At 39.0% G+C, this 12267-nt stretch overlaps 1 protein-coding gene across 1 annotated transcript in view; it reads right to left on the bottom strand.

The window, feature by feature from the left end:
- MTMR7 (myotubularin related protein 7) overlaps positions 1 to 12012 on the bottom strand; it is a 55921-nt gene extending 43909 nt beyond the window's left edge. The window contains exons 1-2 of the mRNA XM_069484923.1: positions 11941 to 12012; positions 3752 to 3909 (exon numbers count right to left, since the gene is read on the bottom strand). Coding sequence (XP_069341024.1) covers positions 3752 to 3871 — 120 coding nt within the window. The 5' untranslated portion in view covers positions 3872 to 3909; positions 11941 to 12012. The remainder of the gene's footprint in view (positions 1 to 3751; positions 3910 to 11940) is intronic.
- Between the last annotated feature and the right edge of the window lie 255 nt (positions 12013 to 12267).

Here is a 12267-nt window from a genome sequence, read left to right as displayed (position 1 = left end):
CAGGAGGCTGAGGAAGGCGGATGTCTTGAGCCCAGGAGTTTGAGGTTGCAGTGAGCTATGATGACGCCACTACGCTCTAACTCAGGCAACAGATTGAAACCCTGTCTCAAAAAAAAAAAAAAAAGAAAGAAAGAAAGAAAAGAAAAAGAAAACAATTTTCTTTTCCCTCCATTAAATAAATTAGCCTGTCCAGAGTGCCCACATGCCTTGGTGTGGCCCTGCCAAGAGGAATCTTTTTGGTAATTCTTTTACTCATTCAATAAGCTTTTACTGAGTACTTACTATACGCCAGGCACTCTTGTTAGTTTCAGGGGAAAAAATGAGCAACAGAATGTCCAGCCTTGAAGATTTCACATTTCCAGGACAACAGGTCTTTGCTGACCTGGTTATAACCTTCCAGTAAACGTAGTTACACTGCAGGGTACTATCCATCCAAGATGCCATCCAAGGGATCTTAATCAGACCTCTGTATTTATTGAGGACCAATCACTCAACTGAGCACTTTGGGGTAAGCATTAGTTTTCAGTGACCAAGATATCGATATACACAACTTTCTTCTTAAACATTTAGAACCTAAAATGTATTGCAATGAATTTATGATGAACAGGGAGAAGGGTATGAACAACATAAAATGATTTATATGTAAATAAAATCAAGTAATATATAATACATAAAATACAGCTGTAGAGAACAGAAATAAAATCACTGGTTTGGATATTTTAAATTTTATTCCAAGAGAGTGAGGTTAAAATTCTAATCTAATAATGAATATCAGTTGTTTTATTTAAATAAAGATAACTTCAGGGGTTAAGCATAAGAGGAAATCTTAGAGAGTTAGACTACCATAAGCAAATGTCTTATAAATAAGGATAGTGATAATGATGATAGAGATGATGTTGATGATAATAATTAGCCGCCCAAAACCACACAAATAGAAAATACCAGAACTGGTTCTGGAACTTCATTTCCATCTCCCATGTTTGGTGTCATTTCTACCAAGGGCAACAGTTTCTTCTCCATCATGTGACACCACTTGCCCTACCTACCTTAAAGGATTTGTGAGAAGTAAGAAATAAGATAACTTGTAAGAGAAGGGAGGAAAAAGCAAATATTTTCTCAACAATGAGGTTCATTAAAATCAAAAGGAATACATTAGGATACAACTCCATCCACGGACTATTATAAATTTTCCAAAAGAACACAATTTGTATTCTATTTCTAAATTGATAACAATTAAGGATACATCACCACCTCCTCCCCATGTCAGTGATATTTACAAAATCAGAAAATCCCCCAGGTTTTTACCTTTTCTGTTTCAACACAGTTTGTTTTGCTGGGTTACTTTTGAAAAGAAATGCTGAGTAACTCATGTTTTGCAGTCTGCACAATGCAGAATCTTAGTGACTGAACATGAGTCATGTTGGTGACGCTAATTCTAGAAGGAAATCTCATCAAAAATAGGAAGAACCTGTATTTCCAAGAAAATATTATTCTGCACGATGTGGCTCAGCCTCATTTTCTTCCTGGCCCAAGGATGAGTCACATTAAAAAAAAAATCCAATTTTCTTTACTAAACTTGGATTTTCCTTCATTTCAAGGTGAAAAATTCATGGCAAGTTTGGCTTTAATATCAGAATAAACTAGTCTGACTACTAACGTAGTCAGATACTTTATAATGATTAAGGCCTCTTATACCTTTGGATAGAGTCTGGGAATTTATTCCTAGAAAATAACTTAAAATTGGGGAAAATCATAGGCAAAGATATATTGCACCCAGAATTATTCATAGAGCAAAAACTCCTGCGTAATCTAAACGCCAATTAACAGGGAAGCACTTAAGTACATTATGGTACATTTCTTGGATGAACTATTATAGAGTGATTTCATTCATTCATACGAAGACTAGGTAGCAATGTAGAAAATCTTTGTGGTAAGGCCTAGAAAATAATCAGGATTCAAACTATGTGACCAGAAATAGTCAATTATCAGGACAGATACAAATGGTCAATCAATATATAAAAAGCTACAACTCAAGAAATCAAGACATACAGATTAGATTGAGAAATCACTTGGCCCACTATCAAGTTGTCAAAAGATTTTTTAAAAAATTAAACTCTTTGTTGGTAACGGTACAAGGAATCAAGCATTCACAACCACTGAGAATCTATATAAATTGGCACAGGCTTTGCACAGTTCTTTTTGACAATATGTACAAAAATTTCTGTAAGCCCTTTGACAAAGAAATTCCACCTTTAGGAATATATACTTTAAAAAAATTAAAATGTGGGAAAAATTTTAGCTACTAGGAAGTTCTATGTTACTTAAAATAGTGAAAAATAATAATCTAAATGTCTAAAAATTAGAGAGGAGGTAGATAGAGTTTGACATAGCCATACTATGTTAACATTATGCTATGTTTAAAAAAGATATTATAAAATATAATTTTTTTTTTCCCAGAGACAGGGTCTTGCTCTGTTGCCCAGGCTGGAGTGCAGTGGCACAATCTAGCTCACTACAGTCTCAAACTCAGGGGCTCAAGCAATCCTCCATCTTAGCTTCCCCAGTAGCTGGGACTACAGGCACACAACACCACACCCGGCTAATTTTAAGTTTTTTTGTAGAGATGAGATCTCTCTACATTGCCCGGGCCAGTCTCAAACTCCTGACTTCAAGTGATCCTCCCACCTCGACCTCCCAGAGCGCTGGGATTACAGGCATGAGCGCCTGTGCCCAGCCTTGTATTACAAAATATAATTACTGACAAGAAAATATCTCAGCATGTTACATGAAGAAAAGCAGGACACAAGGCACACATGCTATGATTTCATTTTTGTTATATGTATTTGAATAGGTTTGTGTGTGCATTCATAACCATTAATATATACATTAAAATCCTGGAAGACTATCTGCCAAAAATAGTAACAGTGAGTATCTCCGGATGATGGCATTTTTAAGTGATTTAACATCCTCTTGCTCTATATTTTCCAATTTTCAACAATGCATATGCATTACTTATATAAGAAAAAAGTTATCCAACTACACAGATTAAAAAAAAAAAGAAGGAAAATTTTAAAACGGAAGAGTGTTGAAGCAATGGGATAGTGGGTATTTTTTTTTTCCTTTCTTTTGCAAATCTTCTGGAATGTTCTTACATGACTTTTGTTACTTAAAATATTTTAAAAATTAATATTGAAACCACTACTGATTTGCAAGCCAATCACTAGGGAGGATATGGGATTAATTCTGCCACTCTGGCTTCTCTTCCTCTCCATACTCCTTTCCTGGAAGTATAGACACATTTCTCTGGGGAAGCCTCTTGGTGACCTTGCGAACCAAGCAAGAGCTCAGTGAGCACACAGAGGAGCTGCTGCCAAACTGCCATCAGAGTCTCTCTGCCTTCCCCACTAATCACTCCCTGCACTATAAAAAGCCCTGATGGGAGAATGAGATCCCGGCCAGCTCTCCCACCAACAGCCTTGCCACTGGGCCCCTCTGCGTTTCCAGTTGCTCAACCATTAGCGGAGAGGTCTGGAGAGGGTGGTCTCTAAGCTTCCCTCGTTCAAACTTTTTGGTTCTAGGTGCAGATAGGAAATACAGCTGGCAACAACCAAGGGAGACCTGGAAATGCACACATGTATGTCTACAAAGAGCTAGAAAATCTAAAGGAGATAAAGCAAAGCTATGCTGAGCTATCTGAAACCAGGATTGCATGTGGACAAACATTTGGATTTCCCTCGATGCCTCCACTCACTCTGTAGTCTCTATTCACGTCGCTGAGCTGCCAGTAATTATTAGGGAGGCCCATTCGCTTGTATTCTTCACTAAGATCAATCAGCATCCAGCCTTGTTCTCTTTCTTCTTTATCCAGCATGGGGTTGAAGGAGAAGCAATATAACTCCTCATATTTCACTGCAAGAAAAGGGAGAATAAAGCCAAATCCAGCTAAGTCAAAGCCAGAACCAACTCTCCCCCCAAAACATCCTGTCCCAGCTAGAGTACACTGAGGGGCCATCCCAGCCCCACCAGCTCTTGGCACACTCCCTGCAGCTCCCTGTCCCTGTGGACAGGGTCACCCATCTCTTCCCAGCAATGACAAGAAGTCCTTGGGGCATCTGGATTCAACTTTGCAATAGCCTCTTTGCTTTTAGAAAACAGAGCCTTCTCCTTTTTGTGCTTTTTTTTTTTAGTTGCTTTAAAAGCGAGTACATTTTCCAGACCACAGAAAATATGGAGTATAAAAATTAACTAAGAATGTTTGTATTCATTAGACATCAAGAAGTCAATTTTTTTTATGCATATCGAGTTTGGATTTGGGATGGCCTCTCAGAGGTAGACAAGAGGCCCAGGCCAATTCCACAATGATTTGATGTTCACAGTATTAAAAAAAGAAGAAATAACAAACAGTTGGAAAAGCTGTGGATTAAACACTTGCATTGAAAACGTTTGACCTTTTAACAACTATGTACATATCCTAATTGTGCTGCTCCTAAAATATTTATAGGATTCATAAAAGCTATCCATTCATAGTGCACAATATGGGGTACAAGTGGAAGGCTGTATCATGAAAGTCTTCTTTTAATCCTGTCATGGTTATCTCCATCCTTATATAATGCCTTTTATGCTTCCGAGGCCAAGCCCAATAACCCCACTGTTTCTCTACCCCCGATAAAATCTAGGATTTGGTTTTCTTCTTCTAGTCTTGGCATGTAAGGGGAAGTGTCTAGACCAGCACTATCCAACAGAAATATAATGCAAGCCACATTTGTCATTTAAAATGTATTTGTAGCCACATTAAAAAACTAAAAAGAAACAGTTACATTCATTTAATAATATATTCTATCTAACCCAACATACACAAAGTCATCATTTCAACATGCACATGATATAAAAGGTATTAATTAATATTTGATGCATCCTGTCTTGTACTGCCTTTGAAATTTCATGTGTACTTTACACCAGGGGCACATCTCGGTGCAGAGTGGCCACGTTTCCAGTGCTGAGCAGCTACCTGTGGCCGGTGGCTTCCATATCGGACGGCACAGAGCTAAGCCTTTCTGATGATAATCAATGACAGCTGATACTCGGTCTTTGTTTCATTCCAGATTCTGATCCAGTTAAATGCATTAATCCAGTTAGCACACACCTTGACAGCCCTCATCGTACAGAGGAGAAATCTGAGGCAAAGGGAGGTGGAGGGACATCCCCTGGCTCAGGGCCACCCAGCTAGGAAAGGGGCAGTCCAAGACTGAAATGGGTAAGGAGGCCCCTTCCTAACCACACACAGTGTCCCCAAGGCAGCTCGTTCTCTCGGCTCTCTTTTCTGCTAATCTTCCTGTTTCTATCCATAGATTTCTTCCTCCTCCTCGTTTTCTTGGTCCTCCCGTTTCCTCCTTAGCTTCCCGACAGCACCCAGTGTGGCCAATTTAAGGCCCCCAAACATGAGTTTTGGAGCCCTGTGAAGGGTCTCACCACCAGCCAGAGGCTCCAGTGACACAGGTGACCTGAGACCAAAACTCAGGTCTCCAATCTGCTTTGATCACCAGTGAGATGACTCATCTACACGAAAGAGGGAAGATAAGGGTATTTTAAGTACCAGATTCTTTTTCATTTTTCTTGTGAATAAGAAGCAATATGACCGTGGTATATCAGTAAGATAAATTATGTTCTATTTCGGTCTCTCGGCATGTCCTATTTCTAAGCTTCAAAACTTTGAATCCTATGTGAACGAACAAGGAAATGCACACATCCAGGTCCACACACACAGGGACACAGGGCAGACACTTGCAGTGAAAACAGCTTCTTACGATCTCAGCGAATCGGGCAGACCGCACATGAAACGGAGATCCTGTCTGGGAACAGTCGGCTCTACACTGACACATCTTTTCCATCACCAAGTACCATTTTCATGACTCAGGCTGCTGCTACCATAATGCTAACCGCAAATGCAGTTTAAGATGCCAGAAGAATCTCCTGAGAAAGCCTCAGCTCCCTCAGCGAAAGAGGAGCTAACGAATATGGGGTGATAGTGGAAGTTAAGTTCCTTTTGTTAAATGTTTACCAACAGGTTTAAAGGTAGAAGAAGAAAAATATTCTGTGACGACTGATGCTGTTCTGTGTGTGGGCTGATGCCTGTTTTTCATTGGGAATAGGCAATGAAACTACATAAATTAAAGCAAAAATAATTTATAACAGATACTAAGATCACTCTTGAACTGGGAGACATTAGAATGAGTTGATGCTGAAATTATGAAATTTTTTTCCTTCAGGTATCTTTAAGGAAAAGAGTGATCAACCAATCCTCAGACCCAATTTAAGCAAAATTCTACATGAGGGCAGGGAAGCCTCCACTTCTGCCAGCCAGCGCTCGGTCCTGTCAACGTGGGCAAGCCTCCAACCCAGAGGCCGGCCCAAAAGTGGCCTGGGGACCACCTACTCCTGAGGCATCGAAAAGGACCATTAGCACAGATGTAAATGTTACTATTTCCCAACTCATAATTTTCTGTTCCTTTCACTGCAAAACACTGTTCAACTCCTGCAAAATACATAGCAAAATTTTTAGCAATTAGCAGGGAGGTAAATAAAAAAAATACTAGGGCTTAAGACTTCTTTTTTTTTTTTTTTGCTCATAGACTTTTTCTATTTTATATTGACAAATTATAGTTGTACCTATTTATGGGGTACAAAGTGATATCATGATTTTTTAATGCAATGTGGGATGATTCAATTGAGCTAATTAACATAGAGATCACCTCAAATATTGAACCTTTTTGTGGTAAGAACATCTAAAATTTACTTTCAGCATTTTGAAATGTATAGTACCTATACTCACCAAGCTGTAAAATAGATCTAAAAAAATAAATCAGGCTTATTCTTCCTATCTAAAACTGAGGCTTTATACTCTTTGACTATCATCTCCCCGTTGCCCCCAGCTCCCAGCCTCTGGTAACCACCATTCTGCTCTCTGCTTCTGTGAGTGCAATTGTTTTAGATTCCATATATAAGTGAGAACATGTGGTACTTGTCTTTCTGTGTTTAGCTTAATTCACTTAGCATAATGTTCTCCAATTCCACCAGTGTTGCTGCAAATGACAGAACTTCTTCCTTTATTAAGGCTGAATAGTATCCCATTGTGTCTACATATATTTCCTTTATCTACTTATCCACTGATGGACACGTAGGTTGATTCCATAACTTGTCTACTGTGAATACGGCTGCAGTGAACACGGCGGTGTAGATATCTCTTCGACAAAACTGATTTCAAATCTTTCAAGTAAAATATCCAGAAGTGGGACTGCTGGGTCATCTGATAACTTTGTTTTTAGTTTTTTCAGGAAACTCTATACTGCTTTCCATAATGGCTATACTATTTTACTAATTTACATTCCCACCAACAGGGTACAGGGTTCTCTTTTCTCCATATCCTCGCCAACAGTTATCTTTCATCTTTTTGGTAATATCCATTCTAAGGGTCGTGAGGTGCTATCTCACTGTGGTTTTAATCTGCATCTCCCTAATGATTATTGATGTTGAGCATGTGTTTGTGTGTCTTCTTTTGAGAAATGTCTCTTCAAGTACCTTGCTCATTTCTTAATCAGTTTATTTGTTTTCTTTCTATAGAGTTGTTTGAGTTCCTTATATATTTTGGATATTAATCCTTTATCAGAGGTATGGCTTGCAAGTATTTTCTCCCAATTTGTAGGCTTTCTCTCCACTTTGTTAACTGGTTGCTGTGCAAAGCTTTTTATTTTAAAGAAATCTTTAATCTTTGTGGAATCTGAACTGAGAGAAAACAGTTACCCGCTCTAGAAAGGTCACATCCCTCAGCGGATTTTTCAGCCACTCTTCAAACAGGCGTGTTAAACACCACACTGGCTTTTCACATCACGAAGTTCAAGCCATCACATCCAAAGTAAAACATCTTTTCCTGTTAATGCCCAGCAGGCTTCCACAGGGAGAGTGCTGAGGGCCTCACCCCAGGGGGCCCCACTACTAGCGGGGCACAAGAACTCCTCAAATAAGCAGCAAATACTCAACATGCCTTGGGACTGAGGGAGTAAACTGAGTGTGCACCTTTAATTCAAAAAAATTCAGAAAACATTATGTGAAAATCATCTTAGTATTTACTTTATCATATATTATCTACTTAAATCATACAACCAGCTAAACAAAGGCAGACTTGAATGTTGTTCTATCTATTCAGAAAGCAAAATGACAATTTCTAAAATACTATATGAAATGAAGAATGAGTAACATTTTGGATATATTTCTAGGAAAGCCGAATCAGTGTTTCAGTGGAGAGCATGAGCTCAGCCCTAGAGATGCCTACAGATGCATGTTTGGACTTATTTTATTTTAGCCCTGTTGTTCAGTTTTGCTATCCTTCACCTAGGGAAGCACGTGTCACTACAAACCGGTTCAATCTCTATGGCTCTCTCCAGCTCCTTCACTCTCAGATAATCCCACTTCCTACTTCCCACAGAAAATGGAAGCCATCAAATGGAAACTCAATTGGGAACCACAGACTCTACAAATGCACTTGTGTCTGTACTCAACCTTTTCCCTTCCCTCCCATATAAAGGACAGGGTGTTCATTCTGCCAAAATAAGAGAGAGAGGTGGGTACAACAGAGCATTCAAGAAGAAAGCAAAATAACCTAGCTTGTTTCCCAGGTATCCAGCTAACGGTTCTGAAAACAGAATGCTTAGGAACAAAAATATGAGGAAACTGCCTCTCATTATAGACTAACTGGGAAAAACAACAAGGAATTTAATATTAAAAACCAAAAGTCCTTTACAAATAGAAAGAAAAACAAGCATGCAACAGCATCAGCAGAATGTGAAGGGTGGGTAAGGGAAAAGTTACCAAATGTCATCGGAAGGACACAGAAACGTGAGGTGTTTTGGAACCAGAGTAACTACTGAAAGCTAAATTGCTCCAGACATTCTGCTGAATTCAGGCAATTTAAAATAAATGGAGCTGAAAGAGCATTTAGAAAGGGGTGAGATGATAACACACCTATTACTGGATTTTGCAGCACCTTGAAAATAAAAATGAGGGCGCCTCACCTTTGAGGTCTATTTTAAACAAACAAGTGTTGGAATTAAACATTAGCATCGTTGAACCTAACACAGTGGAAAAGGACTATTAGACTCAAATTAGTATCATCGATAAAAAAGAAATTGCCACTGTAAAAACTGCTTACACATTAATGACTTAGACAAGGTGTATAAAAAGTTACAAACTAAGCAAATGGGACTCCTTCAATCATGAGATTTTAAAAGTCATAATGAACATGCAGAAGAATTGAGGACTAAGCTGAACTAAAAAAAAATCAGTAAAAGGGAGAAAATAAACAAAACAAATTATTTAAATGTTGAAGGGCCCACAAACACTAAAGAGGGAAAAATAATTGATACAAAAACAAACAGCAAGAGGCAAATTAGAGGGAGGAGAGATGAGAAAACATGGGAAAAGTAGAAGCCCTCTGAGAATGAGGGGTTTTCAAATCAGAAAATTGCACATCCTTATTAGTACATTGGATCTACAGGGTTTTTTTCATTTGAGCCACAACCTTTATTTTAACCTAAGCTATTTCTTTACTTCCTGAATTTGGTCACATTATGTTTTCCTGGGATCTTTTATAGTCCATGACCAAATTCTTAGCGATATTTATTCATACCGAAGGCACACCAATAAAGTCCCTCCTAATTTTTTAGTCATTTGATTTCCCCTTATCCAAGAAATCCTAAAGAGAGACAATAGTAAAGAAAGAATCTTGACAGCTTTGAAAACATCTCTTTCATAGGCCTTGACTTAAATGAGCTTCCAAACATTTCTTCTTTTGTAAAAAATAAAAAATTTTTTTTTAAATTGTCCTCTATAGAACCTTGCAGTTGGCTGTGTCCATAGGGGACTGAAAAATACATGATTTTGCTGGTGATGAACTAGAATAACCAGAGAGAGCTATATTGTACTACTGGAATTCAAAGTACAATTCCCTTACTGACTACACGCACGCACACACACACACACACACACACACACACATTTATTCTGATATACCTAGAGGAGGGTGAAGGTGCATTTTGTAAAATGTTCTCAGATAGTTCTAATAAACCAACCCTACCCCTGTTGAGGGCCACTGTTTCATGTCTGACACCCACCACCTTCCCCATCTCCACCAGGATTCAAAACCGGGCTTCCAAAGTGACAGCTTGTAATATGCGCTAATGTTAGCATTGCCTTTAACATTACACTGAGAAACTGCCTGGGTTCTATTTCATCCTCCCACACTTATTAAAGGTACTGTGTTCTATGTAAACTGGCATTTCTAATGCTGATGTTTCAAAATGCTGGTGATTCTTTTTAAATCCTCGCAGGTGATGGGTTTAATTCATTAATTACTATGATTTCCTTTTTTTTTTTTTTCTTTTTTAAAGAAAAGGTAGCCAGTCGGGTCTCTGGCTACATCTAATACCTAACTCCCCAAACTTCATCTTCTAAGAACAAGTATATATTTTTAAAAGTGGGGAACACAGCAATTTTCCTCCCTGAGGAGCCTCATGAGAGTCTAGCACTCGCTGTCTCAAGGCCACGGCCCTTCCCGCCACCGTGATCTGCTCTTCCAGCCGCTCAGCCCTTTCCCACTTCTCTGGGCTGTTCCTAAATCTCATTAATCCGGTCAGAGCACATTTATTGCCCAGTACACCCATTAATCAGTGACACAGAAATTGCTGGCACACAACTGTCCTCACATTCTCTGCTGCGTGCAACCTAATGTACATCTTCCCAGAACTTCTGTTCCAATTATAGTGCACCCTCCAAAAAGATCAACCGCTTTTCTGGCTTACTCTGCAGTTCTTTTAACACACTTAGATTAAAAGAAAAAAAAAAAAAGCCTCAACCAACTGCCTTTAAAGGAGAACAAAGTAAAGTAAAAATGATCAGATTTTGACAGTCCCGGCACCGTTTCCATTAAATAACTTTCAGTTCTTAGCTACCTACAAAGGACACGGTCCTATTATAAGAAACTTAGCACCCAAACAAATGCCTTGACAAGTTTATAATTGAACTACTTGTCCTGCATCAAAAAGCATTTGGCAAAGTACCTATAACCACATATCCCAGTTCCCTTATTAATGACTTCTGTGCAACACTTAACTTTTATATAAATGATCTCTTTTCCCTGCATTCTTCCAGGGAACTTAGAAGTATTTCTTTTAAGCAAAAGAACAACACAACTCACACAGGCCACACAGATAGATAAAAAACACTTCTGTAGACATGAATAGCAAGCTATTAATAGAAATCTGAGGACCCCGAGATGAGGGCTAGAGCAAGACAGCAGAGAACACAATTTTTCAAATCCAAACATTCTTCCCGCAACACTTAAGGAGGTTTTGTTTAGGAGAATCGATACATCCATACTCTGAGTATTCACTGATGCTAACGAAAGTCTAGTTGCCCCAACCCTGGAAAACACATATTACTGTCAGAAAGCAACAGAGACCAAACCCTGAAAGCCCCAAGAGGGGGAGAAGTGTACTAGAATTGCCTGATAACAATGTTCCCCCCAAAACAATTTGTCAGTTCTGTCTTTGGCCTTGCTCCAAGTAGCTCAATTACCACAGTATCAAAAAGGGCATAATTTTGAGGCAACTGCACCTGGAAAGGAAAACATACTCCAAGTGCCACTGAGAAAAAGTGAATACTAAAATTAATGAAAGAGGCCCACATGATAAATAACTCAGGGGAGACCCTATAAGACAAGGAACTATATATATTAGGTAATCATTCAGGTTTCTTGGCCTCACCTCAAGTTGACATATCATTCCTAAGCACTACACAAATTCTTGAACTGCATTTGCAAAGATTCTTGAACATGGTTTGCAAATGTCCTAAGAGTGGGCCCGTATCAAATGCTGAGTCCCTCTGCCCTACCTGGCCTCGCGAGACGTATCAGAGAGATGTACACATCGTGGCAATCTCTTTCCTGCGGTATGATGAGTTGTATGATCTGAAAGTTCTTGCAGCGAATGAGCAGAGGGCATCCGGTCGCAGTCGTTGCCTGTTTTTCGATGGTGGAAATCTGACTGTGAAGAATCTGGAACCAGAAGTTAATCTCGATAAGCACAAATAACTAACAAATATAACAAGGACTAACACAAGCCTCTGAGCCACAAAGAAAATATTCCCCAATCTTCAGCTAGCTCAATACCTGCTAGTTAGATGATAAGAACTGAGACGTTCCGAATAAGAAACAACTGT

This window comes from Eulemur rufifrons, chromosome 12 (genome assembly GCF_041146395.1).
Source record: "Eulemur rufifrons isolate Redbay chromosome 12, OSU_ERuf_1, whole genome shotgun sequence".
Taxonomy (NCBI): Eukaryota; Metazoa; Chordata; class Mammalia; order Primates; family Lemuridae; genus Eulemur; species Eulemur rufifrons.
This window is presented reverse-complemented; position numbering and strand designations above follow the sequence as displayed.